The sequence below is a fragment of the Taudactylus pleione genome, unplaced genomic scaffold (genome assembly GCF_031769625.1).
Source record: "Taudactylus pleione unplaced genomic scaffold, aTauple2 ptg002606l, whole genome shotgun sequence".
Lineage (NCBI taxonomy): Eukaryota > Metazoa > Chordata > Amphibia > Anura > Myobatrachidae > Taudactylus > Taudactylus pleione.
In genome coordinates, this window is record NW_028286984.1 from 122,704 (window position 1) to 138,467 (window position 15,764).

The 15,764-nt window shown below is 49.4% G+C and overlaps 1 protein-coding gene across 2 annotated transcripts in view; it reads right to left on the reverse strand.

The window, feature by feature from the left end:
- Positions 1–15,764, reverse strand: part of UTP6 (UTP6 small subunit processome component) — a 127,382-nt gene that overhangs the window by 42,411 nt on the left and 69,207 nt on the right. For both annotated transcript variants that reach the window (XM_088466176.1, XM_088466177.1), the window contains exons 5-9: positions 15,566–15,613; positions 15,422–15,485; positions 15,153–15,271; positions 14,984–15,061; positions 14,415–14,496 (exon numbers count right to left, since the gene is read on the reverse strand). In XM_088466176.1, the coding sequence (XP_088322302.1) occupies positions 14,415–14,496; positions 14,984–15,061; positions 15,153–15,271; positions 15,422–15,485; positions 15,566–15,613 (391 nt within the window). The remainder of the gene's footprint in view (positions 1–14,414; positions 14,497–14,983; positions 15,062–15,152; positions 15,272–15,421; positions 15,486–15,565; positions 15,614–15,764) is intronic.

Sequence of the window (15,764 nt, forward strand, 5' to 3'; positions counted from 1 at the left end):
AGGAGAGAGAGAGAGGAGGCCATGGTTACTGCTGCTTCCTATAGTTACTACACACATGTACAGGGGAGAATGTGAGGAGAGAGAGAGGAGGCCATGGTTACTGCTGCTTCCTATAGTTACTACACACATGTACAGGGGAGAATGTGAGGAGTGACAGAGAGGAGGCCATGGTTACTGCTGCTTCCTATAGTTACTACACACATGTACAGGGGAGAATGTGAGGAGAGAGAGAGAGGAGGCCATGGTTACTGCTACTTCCTATAGTTACTACACACATGTACAGGGGAGAATGTGAGGAGTGACAGAGAGGAGGCCATGGTTACTGCTGCTTCCTATAGTTACTACACACATGTACAGGGGAGAATGTGAGGAGTGACAGAGGAGGCCATGGTTACTGCTGCTTCCTATAGTTACTACACACATGTACAGGGGAGAATGTGAGGAGTGACAGAGGAGGCCATGGTTACTGCTGCTTCCTATAGTTACTACACACATGTACAGGGGAGAATGTGAGGAGTGACAGAGAGGAGGCCATGGTTACTGCTGCTTCCTATAGTTACTACACACATGTACAGGGGAGAATGTGAGGAGTGACAGAGAGGAGGCCATGGTTACTGCTGCTTCCTATAGTTACTACACACATGTACAGGGGAGAATGTGAGGAGAGAGAGGAGGCCATGGTTACTGCTGCTTCCTATAGTTACTACACACATGTACAGGGGAGAATGTGAGGAGAGAGAGGAGGCCATGGTTACTGCTGCTTCCTATAGTTACTACACACATGTACAGGGGAGAATGTGAGGAGTGACAGAGAGGAGGCCATGGTTACTGCTGCTTCCTATAGTTACTACACACATGTACAGGGGAGAATGTGAGGAGTGACAGAGAGGAGGCCATGGTTACTGCTGCTTCCTATAGTTATTACACACATGTACAGGGGAGAATGTGAGGAGTGACAGAGAGGAGGCCATGGTTACTGCTGCTTCCTATAGTTACTACACACATGTACAGGGGAGAATGTGAGGAGAGAGAGAGGAGGCCATGGTTACTGCTACTTCCTATAGTTACTACACACATGTACAGGGGAGAATGTGAGGAGAGAGAGAGGAGGCCATGGTTACTGCTGCTTCCTATAGTTACTACACACATGTACAGGGGAGAATGTGAGGAGTGACAGAGAGGAGGCCATGGTTACTGCTGCTTCCTATAGTTACTACAAACATGTACAGGGGAGAATGTGAGGAGTGACAGAGAGGAGGCCATGGTTACTGCTGCTTCCTATAGTTACTACACACATGTACAGGGGAGAATGTGAGGAGAGAGAGAGAGGAGGCCATGGTTACTGCTGCTTCCTATAGTTACTACACACATGTACAGGGGAGAATGTGAGGAGAGAGAGAGAGGAGGCCATGGTTACTGCTGCTTCCTATAGTTATTACACACATGTACAGGGGAGAATGTGAGGAGTGACAGAGAGGAGGCCATGGTTACTGCTGCTTCCTATAGTTACTACACACATGTACAGGGGAGAATGTGAGGAGAGGAGGCCATGGTTACTGCTACTTCCTATAGTTATTACACACATGTACAGGGGAGAATGTGAGGAGAGAGAGAGAGGAGGCCATGGTTACTGCTGCTTCCTATAGTTACTACACACATGTACAGGGGAGAATGTGAGGAGTGAGAGGAGGCCATGGTTACTGCTGCTTCCTATAGTTACTACACACATGTACAGGGGAGAATGTGAGGAGTGACAGAGAGGAGGCCATGGTTACTGCTGCTTCCTATAGTTACTACACACATGTACAGGGGAGAATGTGAGGAGTGACAGAGAGGAGGCCATGGTTACTGCTGCTTCCTATAGTTACTACACATGTACAGGGGAGAATGTGAGGAGAGACAGAGAGGAGGCCATGGTTACTGCTACTTCCTATAGTTACTACACACATGTACAGGGGAGAATGTGAGGAGTGACAGAGAGGAGGCCATGGTTACTGCTGCTTCGTATAGTTACTACACACATGTACAGGGGAGAATGTGAGGAGAGAGAGAGGAGGCCATGGTTACTGCTGCTTCCTATAGTTACTACACACATGTACAGGGGAGAATGTGAGGAGTGACAGAGAGGAGGCCATGGTTACTGCTGCTTCCTATAGTTACTACACACATGTACAGGGGAGAATGTGAGGAGAGGAGGCCATGGTTACTGCTGCTTCCTATAGTTACTACACACATGTACAGGGGAGAATGTGAGGATAGAGAGAGGAGGCCATGGTTACTGCTGCTTCCTATAGTTACTACACACATGTACAGGGGAGAATGTGAGGAGTGACAGAGAGGAGGCCATGGTTACTGCTGCTTCCTATAGTTACTACACACATGTACAGGGGAGAATGTGAGGAGTGACAGAGAGGCGGCCATGGTTACTGCTGCTTCCTATAGTTACTACACACATGTACAGGGGAGAATGTGAGGAGTGACAGAGAGGAGGCCATGGTTACTGCTGCTTCCTATAGTTACTACACACATGTACAGGGGAGAATGTGAAGAGTGACAGACAGGAGGCCATGGTTACTGCTGCTTCCTATAGTTACTACACACATGTACAGGGGAGAATGTGAAGAGTGACAGACAGGAGGCCATGGTTACTGCTGCTTCCTATAGTTACTACACACATGTACAGGGGAGAATGTGAGGAGAGAGGAGGCCATGGTTACTGCTGCTTCCTATAGTTACTACACATGTACAGGGGAGAATGTGAGGAGTGACAGAGAGGAGGCCATGGTTACTGCTACTTCCTATAGTTACTACACACATGTACAGGGGAGAATGTGAGGAGTGACAGAGAGGAGGCCATGGTTACTGCTGCTTCCTATAGTTACTATACACATGTACAGGGGAGAATGTGAGGAGTGACAGAGAGGAGACATGGTTACTGCTGCTTCCTATAGTTACTACACACATGTACAGGGGAAAATGTGAGGAGTGACAGACAGGAGGCCATGGTTACTGCTACTTCCTATAGTTACTACACACATGTACAGGGGAGAATGTGAGGAGAGAGAGAGGAGGCCATGGTTACTGCTGCTTCCTATAGTTACTACACATATGTACAGGGGAGAATGTGAAGAGTGACAGACAGGAGGCCATGGTTACTGCCGTTACTACACACATGTACAGGGGAGAATGTGAGGAGAGAGAGAGGAGGCCATGGTTACTGCTGCTTCCTATAGTTACTACACACATGTACAGGGGAGAATGTGAGGAGTGACAGAGAGGAGGCCATGGTTACTGCTGCTTCCTATAGTTACTACACACATGTACAGGGGAGAATGTGAGGAGTGACAGAGAGGAGGCCATGGTTACTGCTGCTTCCTATAGTTACTACACACATGTACAGGGGAGAATGTGAGGAGAGACAGAGAGGAGGCCATGGTTACTGCTGCTTCCTATAGTTACTACACACATGTACAGGGGAGAATGTGAGGAGTGACAGAGAGGAGGCCATGGTTACTGCTACTTCCTATAGTTACTACACACATGTACAGGGGAGAATGTGAGGAGTGACAGAGAGGAGGCCATGGTTACTGCTGCTTCCTATAGTTACTACACACATGTACAGGGGAGAATGTGAGGAGAGGAGGCCATGGTTACTGCTGCTTCCTATAGTTACTACACACATGTACAGGGGAGAATGTGAGGAGAGAGAGAGAGGAGGCCATGGTTACTGCTGCTTCCTATAGTTACTACACACATGTACAGGGGACAATGTGAGGAGTGACAGAGAGGAGGCCATGGTTACTGCTGCTTCCTATAGTTACTACACACATGTACAGGGGAGAATGTGAGGAGTGAGAGAGGAGGCCATGGTTACTGCTGCTTCCTATAGTTACTACACACATGTACAGGGGAGAATGTGAGGAGTGACAGAGAGGAGGCCATGGTTACTGCTGCTTCCTATAGTTACTACACACATGTACAGGGGAGAATGTGAGGAGAGAGAGAGGAGGCCATGGTTACTGCTGCTTCCTATAGTTACTACACACATGTACAGGGGAGAATGTGAGGAGTGACAGAGAGGAGGCCATGGTTACTGCTACTTCCTATAGTTACTACACACATGTACAGGGGAGAATGTGAGGAGTGACAGAGAGGAGGCCATGGTTACTGCTGCTTCCTATAGTTACTACACACATGTACAGGGGAGAATGTGAGGAGAGGAGGCCATGGTTACTGCTGCTTCCTATAGTTACTACACACATGTACAGGGGAGAATGTGAGGAGAGAGAGAGAGGAGGCCATGGTTACTGCTGCTTCCTATAGTTACTACACACATGTACAGGGGACAATGTGAGGAGTGACAGAGAGGAGGCCATGGTTACTGCTGCTTCCTATAGTTACTACACACATGTACAGGGGAGAATGTGAGGAGTGAGAGAGGAGGCCATGGTTACTGCTGCTTCCTATAGTTACTACACACATGTACAGGGGAGAATGTGAGGAGTGACAGAGAGGAGGCCATGGTTACTGCTGCTTCCTATAGTTACTACACACATGTACAGGGGAGAATGTGAGGAGAGAGAGAGAGGAGGCCATGGTTACTGCTGCTTCCTATAGTTATTACACACATGTACAGGGGAGAATGTGAGGAGTGACAGAGAGGAGGCCATGGTTACTGCTACTTCCTATAGTTACTACACACATGTACAGGGGAGAATGTGAGGAGTGACAGAGAGGAGGCCATGGTTACTGCTGCTTCCTATAGTTACTACACACATGTACAGGGGAGAATGTGAGGAGTGACAGAGAGGAGGCCATGGTTACTGCTGCTTCCTATAGTTACTACACACATGTACAGGGGAGAATGTGAGGAGAGAGAGAGAGGAGGCCATGGTTACTGCTGCTTCCTATAGTTACTACACACATGTACAGGGGAGAATGTGAGGAGAGAGAGAGAGGAGGCCATGGTTACTGCTACTTCCTATAGTTACTACACACATGTACAGGGGAGAATGTGAGGAGAGAGAGAGGAGGCCATGGTTACTGCTGCTTCCTATAGTTACTACACACATGTACAGGGGAGAATGTGAGGAGAGAGAGAGAGAGAGGAGGCCATGGTTACTGCTGCTTCCTATAGTTACTACACACATGTACAGGGGAGAATGTGAGGAGTGACAGAGAGGAGGCCATGGTTACTGCTGCTTCCTATAGTTACTACACACATGTACAGGGGAGAATGTGAGGAGTGACAGAGAGGAGGCCATGGTTACTGCTGCTTCGTACAGTTACTACACACATGTACAGGGGAGAATGTGAGGAGTGACAGAGAGGAGGCCATGGTTACTGCTGCTTCCTATAGTTACTACACACATGTACAGGGGAGAATGTGAGGAGAGAGAGAGGAGGCCATGGTTACTGCTGCTTCCTATAGTTACTACACACATGTACAGGGGAGAATGTGAGGAGTGAGAGAGGAGGCCATGGTTACTGCTGCTTCCTATAGTTACTACACACATGTACAGGGGAGAATGTGAGGAGTGACAGAGAGGAGGCCATGGTTACTGCTGCTTCCTATAGTTACTACACACATGTACAGGGGAGAATGTGAGGAGAGAGAGAGGAGGCCATGGTTACTGCTGCTTCCTATAGTTACTACACATGTACAGGGGAGAATGTGAGGAGTGACAGAGAGGAGGCCATGGTTACTGCTACTTCCTATAGTTACTACACACATGTACAGGGGAGAATGTGAGGAGTGACAGAGAGGAGGCCATGGTTACTGCTACTTCCTATAGTTACTACACACATGTACAGGGGAGAATGTGAGGAGTGACAGAGAGGAGGCCATGGTTACTGCTGCTTCCTATAGTTACTACACACATGTACAGGGGAAAATGTGAGGAGTGACAGACAGGAGGCCATGGTTACTGCTACTTCCTATAGTTACTACACACATGTACAGGGGAGAATGTGAGGAGTGACAGAGAGGAGGCCATGGTTACTGCTACTTCCTATAGTTACTACACACATGTACAGGGGAGAATGTGAGGAGTGACAGACAGGAGGCCATGGTTACTGCTACTTCCTATAGTTACTACACACATGTACAGGGGAGAATGTGAGGAGTGACAGAGAGGAGGCCATGGTTACTGCTGCTTCCTATAGTTACTACACACATGTACAGGGGAGAATGTGAGGAGTGACAGAGAGGAGGCCATGGTTACTGCTGCTTCGTATAGTTACTACACACATGTACAGGGGAGAATGTGAGGAGTGACAGAGAGGAGGCCATGGTTACTGCTGCTTCGTATAGTTACTACACACATGTACAGGGGAGAATGTGAGGAGAGAGAGAGGAGGCCATGGTTACTGCTGCTTCCTAAAGTTACTACACACATGTACAGGGGAGAATGTGAGGAGTGACAGACAGGAGGCCATGGTTACTGCTGCTTCGTATAGTTACTACACACATGTACAGGGGAGAATGTGAGGAGAGAGAGAGGAGGCCATGGTTACTGCTACTTCCTATAGTTACTACACACATGTACAGGGGAGAATGTGAGGAGTGACAGAGAGGAGGCCATGGTTACTGCTGCTTCCTATAGTTACTACACATGTACAGGGGAGAATGTGAGGAGTGACAGAGAGGAGGCCATGGATACTGCTGCTTCCTATAGTTACTACACACATGTACAGGGGAGAATGTGAGGAGAGAGAGAGAGGAGGCCATGGTTACTGCTACTTCCTATAGTTACTACACACATGTACAGAGGAGAATGTGAGGAGTGACAGAGAGGAGGCCATGGTTACTGCTGCTTCCTATAGTTACTACACACATGTACAGAGGAGAATGTGAGGAGTGACAGAGAGGAGGCCATGGTTACTGCTGCTTCCTATAGTTACTACACACATGTACAGGGGAGAATGTGAGGAGTGACAGAGAGGAGGCCATGGTTACTACACACATGTACAGGGGAGAATGTGAGGAGAGAGAGAGGAGGCCATGGTTACTGCTACTTCCTATAGTTACTACACACATGTACAGGGGAGAATGTGAGGAGAGAGAGAGGAGGCCATGGTTACTGCTGCTTCCTATAGTTACTACACACATGTACAGAGGAGAATGTGAGGAGTGACAGAGAGGAGGCCATGGTTACTGCTGCTTCCTATAGTTACTACACACATGTACAGAGGAGAATGTGAGGAGTGACAGAGAGGAGGCCATGGTTACTGCTGCTTCCTATAGTTACTACACACATGTACAGGGGAGAATGTGAGGAGTGACAGAGAGGAGGCCATGGTTACTACACACATGTACAGGGGAGAATGTGAGGAGAGAGAGAGGAGGCCATGGTTACTGCTACTTCCTATAGTTACTACACACATGTACAGGGGAGAATGTGAGGAGAGAGAGAGAGGAGGCCATGGTTACTGCTGCTTCCTATGGTTACTACACACAAGTACAGAGGAGAATGTGAGGAGTGACAGAGAGGAGGCCATGGTTACTGCTACTTCCTATAGTTACTACACATGTACAGGGGAGAATGTGAGGAGTGAGAGAGAGGAGGCCATGGTTACTGCTACTTCCTATAGTTACTACTAGGGATGTGCAGGCTCGGATAGGTTCGAGTTTGCACGTGGAGTTCGGATTTTTCCCTCCAAAAAAACGGAACTCAGAACGAGGCAAAACGTCATCTTACATGGACGAACATCATCATTCCTGGTCTTTTGTCCAGGAATGATGATGTTCGTCCATGCAAGATGACGTTTTGCCTCGTTCTGAGTTCCGTTTTTTTGGAGGGAAAAATCCGAACTCCACGTGCAAACTCGAACCTATCCGAGCCTGCACATCCCTAGTTACTACACACATGTACAGGGGAGAATGTGAGGAGAGAGAGAGAGGAGGCCATGGTTACTGCTACTTCCTATAGTTACTACACACAAGTACAGAGGAGAATGTGAGGAGTGACAGAGAGGAGGCCATGGTTACTGCTACTTCCTATAGTTACTACACATGTACAGGGGAGAATGTGAGGAGTGAGAGAGAGGAGGCCATGGTTACTGCTACTTCCTATAGTTACTACACACATGTACAGGGGAGAATGTGAGGAGAGAGAGAGAGGAGGCCATGGTTACTGCTACTTCCTATAGTTACTACACACATGTACAGGGGAGAATGTGAGGAGAGAGAGAGGAGGCCATGGTTACTGCTACTTCCTATAGTTACTACACACATGTACAGGGGAGAATGTGAGGAGTGACAGAGAGGAGGCCATGGTTACTGCTGCTTCCTATAGTTACTATACACATGTACAGGGGAGAATGTGAGGAGAGAGAGAGAGGAGGCCATGGTTACTGCTGCTTCCTATAGTTACTACACACATGTACAGGGGAGAATGTGAGGAGTGACAGAGAGGAGGCCATGGTTACTGCTGCTTCCTATAGTTACTACACACATGTACAGGGGAGAATGTGAGGAGTGACAGAGGAGGCCATGGTTACTACACACATGTACAGGGGAGAATGTGAGGAGAGAGAGAGGAGGCCATGGTTACTGCTACTTCCTATAGTTACTACACACATGTACAGGGGAGAATGTGAGGAGTGACAGAGAGGAGGCCATGGTTACTGCTGCTTCCTATAGTTACTACACACATGTACAGGGGAGAATGTGAGGAGTGACAGAGAGGAGGCCATGGTTACTGCTACTTCCTATAGTTACTACACATGTACAGGGGAGAATGTGAGGAGTGAGAGAGAGGAGGCCATGGTTACTGCTGCTTCCTATAGTTACTACACACATGTACAGGGGAGAATGTGAGGAGAGAGAGAGGAGGCCATGGTTACTGCTACTTCCTATAGTTACTACACACATGTACAGGGGAGAATGTGAGGAGTGACAGAGAGGAGGCCATGGTTACTGCTACTTCCTATAGTTACTACACACATGTACAGGGGAGAATTAGATCTCATTATCTACACGTTATCCATTACAGATGGTCATTACATTTTATTACAAGTTAGTATGGAAGACCAGTGAATCACAGCTCCTGAAATGTTCTCTCCTTATATAATTACACTTGTCCCATTCATTTACTCCAAGGGACCATTCTCTATTATTAAACTTCTTCACCTCACAGATCCCTCATCCTTCACAGCCTCCACTCATTGGGCTCTGTCACAGATCTCTCCTAGTTTGTCTACTTGTCCGTATAATCACCCACCTCCCCCTAAGGTCCATTCCTTGGCCTCCTCCTCCTCCTCTTTTACACGTCTTCTCAGTGAGTTAATCAATTCCACCTCTATGCCAACTCCAGTTTATCCTCATCTCTGCTCGCTCCACCTCTGCTGCCCTTCCCTGCCCGCACTACCTCTGCTGCCCCGCTCTACCCTCTATCTCCAGCCTCATGTCCTCACTGCTCCTTCCTAGATCTCCCGGCTCATCTTCTCACCACTCCTCCTTACATCTTACTCTACAGCCTCTGCCCTACACTTCTCAGGTTGCAGCCTAGGATCAGCTGTTACTCACCTCTCAGGATTATACCTGGGGTCTGCTAGGACATCCATGTGTTCGCTCTGTGATGTGATTTCCACAGTTACAGTCATGGACGCAGCATCACAGGCTTTAGCACCTGGCTAACCCTTTACCCAATGGTAGCATTGGTTGCTGTCAGCTGACAGTGTTCACCAATGGACTGCTACCTTAGGGTATATAACCGGTCTCTGGACAACAGGCAGTTGCCTGCACAACGTCGTTACTTCCAGTGTAAACTTGCTATTGCAGCGTTCCGGGTTCCAAACTCTGTTCCCTCTAGTGACTTGTTCCTAGTGTTATCCACGGTGTGTACTCAGAACGTCTTCTGAGTACAATCTCTTAGAGTCACCTCCTGTGCTTACACTGTAGTTCACAGACGCAGAATATGTCCTTACTACATCATTCAAGTACCATCTCGCGATACCATTCTCCTGTGTCAGTTCCGCGTCTGAAGCCGCAGTGTGCGTACTTAGGTGATGTACTAAGTACCAGTTCTTAATATCATTCTCCATGACTAGCTCTGCTTCTGAAGCCATAGAGTGTGTACTCAGTACATCGTCCAAGTACTATCTCCTGTGCCAGCCTTGTGTCTGGAGCTACAAGTGTGTACTCAATACATCAATTCAGTAGAAAACCTCCAATATCTTTCTCCTGTGCTCTCCCTGTGATAGTGTTCTTCCATTTTCCCACTGGTGCCAGACACCTGACCAAAGGACGCAACCTGCTTGCTGGGTACAGCTTAAACCCAAATCCTGCTTGGAGTGGTCACTGGTGAACACCTCCCAGTAAGTTAGACTCCGCACCCTTGGCCAGGTCTAGCCAACATCGGATACTGGTGGATGAGGCAGTCACGAATAGTCCCCTCGCCTCCTGTTCCTTTATCAACCTGGGTCCACGTCTTCCAACCTCTTGGCAGAGAATCATGACAACACTGTCACTCCCTCCTCCTTACTCTCCAGTCTCTGTCCTACACTATCACTCCCTCCTCCTTACTCTCCAGTCTCTGCCCTACATTATCACTCCCTCCTCCTTACTCTCCAGTCTCTGTCCTACACCATCACTCCCTCCTCCTTACTCTCCAGTCTCTGTCCTACACCATCACTCCCTCCTCCTCCTTAACTCTCCAGTCTCTGTCCTACACTATCACTCCCTCCTCCTTAACTCTCCAGTCTCTGTCCTACACCATCACTCCCTCCTCCTTACTCTCCAGTCTCTGTCCTACACCATCACTCCCTCCTCCTTACTCTCCAGTCTCTGTCCTACACTATCACTCCCTCCTCCTTACTCTCCAGTCTCTGTCCTACACTATCACTCCCTCCTCCGTACTCTCCAGTCTCTGTCCTACACCATCACTCCCTCCTCCTTACTCTCCAGTCTCTGTCCTACACTATCACTCCCACTCCTTACTCTCCAGTCTCTGTCCTACACCATCACTCCCTCCTCTCCAGTCTCTGTCCTACACCATCACTCCCACTCCTTACTCTCCAGTCTCTGTCCTACACCATCACTCCCTCCTCCTTACTCTCCAGTCTCTGTCCTACACTATCGCTCCCTCCTCCTTACTCTCCAGTCTCTGTCCTACATTATCACTCCCTCCTCCTTACTCTCCAGTCTCTGTCCTACACCATCACTCCCTCCTCCTTACTCTCCAGTCTCTGTCCTACACCATCACTCCCTCCTCCTTACTCTCCAGTCTCTGTCCTACACCATCACTCCCTCCTCCTTACTCTCCAGTCTCTGTCCTACATCATCACTCCCTCCTCCTTACTCTCCAGTCTCTGTCCTACACCATCACTCCCTCCTCCTTACTCTCCAGTCTCTGTCCTACACCATCACTCCCTCCTCTCCAGTCTCTGTCCTACACCATCACTCCCACTCCTTACTCTCCAGTCTCTGTCCTACACCATCACTCCCTCCTCCTTACTCTCCAGTCTCTGTCCTACACTATCGCTCCCTCCTCCTTACTCTCCAGTCTCTGTCCTACACCATCACTCCCTCCTCCTTACTCTCCAGTCTCTGTCCTACACCATCACTCCCTCCTCCTTACTCTCCAGTCTCTGTCCTACACCATCACTCCCTCCTCCTTACTCTCCAGTCTCTGTCCTACACCATCACTCCCTCCTCCTTACTCTCCAGTCTCTGTCCTACACCATCACTCCCTCCTCCTTACTCTCCAGTCTCTGTCCTACACTATCACTCCCTCCTCCTTACTCTCCAGTCTCTGTCCTACACTATCACTCCCACTCCTTACTCTCCAGTCTCTGTCCTACACCATCACTCCCTCCTCCTTACTCTCCAGTCTCTGTCCTACACCATCACTCCCTCCTCTCCAGTCTCTGTCCTACACCATCGCTCCCTCCTCCTTACTCTCCATTCTCTGTCCTACACCATCACTCCCTCCTACTTACTCTCCAGTCTCTGTCCTACACCATCACTCCCTCCTCCTTACTCTCCAGTCTCTGTCCTACACTATCACTCCCTCCTCCTTACTCTCCAGTCTCTGTCCTACACTATCACTCCCTCCTCCGTACTCTCCAGTCTCTGTCCTACACCATCACTCCCTCCTCCTTACTCTCCAGTCTCTGTCCTACACTATCACTCCCACTCCTTACTCTCCAGTCTCTGTCCTACACCATCACTCCCTCCTCTCCAGTCTCTGTCCTACACCATCACTCCCACTCCTTACTCTCCAGTCTCTGTCCTACACCATCACTCCCTCCTCCTTACTCTCCAGTCTCTGTCCTACACTATCGCTCCCTCCTCCTTACTCTCCAGTCTCTGTCCTACATTATCACTCCCTCCTCCTTACTCTCCAGTCTCTGTCCTACACCATCACTCCCTCCTCCTTACTCTCCAGTCTCTGTCCTACACCATCACTCCCTCCTCCTCCTTAACTCTCCAGTCTCTGTCCTACAACATCACTCCCTCCTCCTTACTCTCCAGTCTCTGTCCTACATCATCACTCCCTCCTCCTTACTCTCCAGTCTCTGTCCTACATCATCACTCCCTCCTCCTTACTCTCCAGTCTCTGTCCTACACCATCACTCCCTCCTCCTTACTCTCCAGTCTCTGTCCTACACCATCACTCCCTCCTCTCCAGTCTCTGTCCTACACCATCACTCCCACTCCTTACTCTCCAGTCTCTGTCCTACACCATCACTCCCTCCTCCTTACTCTCCAGTCTCTGTCCTACACTATCACTCCCTCCTCCGTACTCTCCAGTCTCTGTCCTACACCATCACTCCCTCCTCCTTACTCTCCAGTCTCTGTCCTACACTATCACTCCCTCCTCCTTACTCTCCAGTCTCTGTCCTACACCATCACTCCCTCCTCCTTACTCTCCAGTCTCTGTCCTACACCATCACTCCCTCCTCCTTACTCTCCAGTCTCTGTCCTACATCATCACTCCCTCCTCCTTACTCTCCAGTCTCTGTCCTACACCATCACTCCCTCCTCCTTACTCTCCAGTCTCTGTCCTACACCATCACTCCCTCCTCTCCAGTCTCTGTCCTACACCATCACTCCCACTCCTTACTCTCCAGTCTCTGTCCTACACCATCACTCCCTCCTCCTTACTCTCCAGTCTCTGTCCTACACTATCGCTCCCTCCTCCTTACTCTCCAGTCTCTGTCCTACACCATCACTCCCTCCTCCTTACTCTCCAGTCTCTGTCCTACACCATCACTCCCTCCTCCTTACTCTCCAGTCTCTGTCCTACACCATCACTCCCTCCTCCTTACTCTCCAGTCTCTGTCCTACACCATCACTCCCTCCTCCTTACTCTCCAGTCTCTGTCCTACACTATCACTCCCTCCTCCTTACTCTCCAGTCTCTGTCCTACACTATCACTCCCACTCCTTACTCTCCAGTCTCTGTCCTACACCATCACTCCCTCCTCCTTACTCTCCAGTCTCTGTCCTACACCATCACTCCCTCCTCTCCAGTCTCTGTCCTACACCATCGCTCCCTCCTCCTTACTCTCCATTCTCTGTCCTACACCATCACTCCCTCCTACTTACTCTCCAGTCTCTGTCCTACACCATCACTCCCTCCTCCTTACTCTCCAGTCTCTGTCCTACACTATCACTCCCTCCTCCTTACTCTCCAGTCTCTGTCCTACACTATCACTCCCTCCTCCTTACTCTCCAGTCTCTGTCCTACACTATCACTCCCTCCTCCTTACTCTCCAGTCTCTGTCCTACACTATCACTCCCTCCTCCTTACTCTCCAGTCTCTGTCCTACACCATCACTCCCTCCTCCTTACTCTCCAGTCTCTGTCCTACACCATCACTCCCTCCTCTCCAGTCTCTGTCCTACACCATCGCTCCCTCCTCCTTACTCTCCATTCTCTGTCCTACACCATCACTCCCTCCTACTTACTCTCCAGTCTCTGTCCTACACCATCACTCCCTCCTCCTTACTCTCCAGTCTCTGTCCTACACTATCACTCCCTCCTCCTTACTCTCCAGTCTCTGTCCTACACCATCACTCCCTCCTCCTTACTCTCCAGTCTCTGTCCTACACCATCACTCCCTCCTCTCCAGTCTCTGTCCTACACCATCGCTCCCTCCTCCTTACTCTCCATTCTCTGTCCTACACCATCACTCCCTCCTACTTACTCTCCAGTCTCTGTCCTACACCATCACTCCCTCCTTCCCTATTGTGTCCACCCATATTACAGATTGAGATCTTGTGCGAGCAGGACCCTTCTCCCCTTTAGTTTCTCTCTCTCTCTCTCTGTGACATATTATGTGAAATTGGTAACTTGTATTTTTCTGTACTTGTGTAACTTGTTGTCAGTTTTGTCCTCCTTGTCACGCACTACGATACCCACAACACTGCATGGCCCCGGTAATCACCTGCACATCGGTCTCTCACCTTTTATCTTCTGTACAGCAGCTTTATAAACTACTCGGGCCAGTTCTCCATTCAGAATGTCATCCGAATACTCGGATTCCCCCTGGCGGAAAAGACACAAGACAATGACGGCACACCGAAGCTACGCACGGCAACGCAACCCACAGATGTCACAGGCTCACAACTGGGATTAAGATTCATCTTCAGCTTTGAAAGATAAATTCCTCCCCCGATTGATGGTCACTTTCATTAGTAGATGAAACAATTCTCATACAATAAGGGAAAACTCTCCCACAAACCCCAGCGCTTAAATATTCTGCACAACTCGCGCACCACCATGTAAAATAGAGGAATCCAGATCCCCCCAAGGATCCGATTGCTATCGGAACTGCGATGGTAGCGCAAGAGGATGAAAAACACCCGTCACCTCCCACAGAACCCTGAAGGTGCCCCCTCTATCTAGTGCATACTGGAGCCAGGGGCATTCAGATCAGTAGGGGCAGGTGACAGCCCCCGTTTCTGGCTGCTGGGTTACACAGGTACAATATTCTATATAACGTATCAGAGCTGGTGGCTACATGGCTTCTTACAATATCCATCTTAGCTTGTTCCAAGTCCTCTTTCTCCTTCCTCTGCTTCTCCGCATTCATCAGCTCCATCCGGAAATACTGGAGGGAAGAAAAAAGCCATCAGCCAGGTAGATTTATACATCAGGTCACTGCTCAGGCCGATCACAGGCACTACAAGGCCCAGACTCACTTCTTGGTACAATTTGGAGCAGTCCGGATGGAAGCGGAGGGATCGCAGGAAAATGTGTCTGGCACTTTCAGTCGACAGCTGATCCTCAAATTCCCACTTAGCTGCCATGATCCACAATTCTGCAGGAGACAAAAACAGGAGTCTGCAGCCCAACAGGAGGAATTCAGGTCACACAACGAGGAAGAACCATCATCCGTTACCATCAGCACAGAGCAGGGGACTCCGAACCGTGTCTGGGGAGGGGGGGGGGGGTGGGGGGGGTCAGTTACCTGGTTTATCTGGATGGACGGCCAGCAGGGAGGAGAAGCATTTGCTGAGCTGGTGTTTGCAGTTCTGAGAGAGAAGACGTGTAATAAGTCACTGTGAGAGCACCTAGAGAGCGGTCAGGCTGATAACAGAGAGCAATAACCTACCCATTTCTTACAGAAAGCCACATGTGACATCCACAGCTGGAGATCCTCCTAGAATACAGAAAACAGAGGCGATGACTGCGTCCTATGACGGGAGCCTCAAGGTGCATTAGTCTTAAGCTGGGTACGCAGAGCGACATATCGGGTACAGTGACTAGTGTGTGCCCATGATATGCGCCATTCCGCAGATCTTTACAGTCAG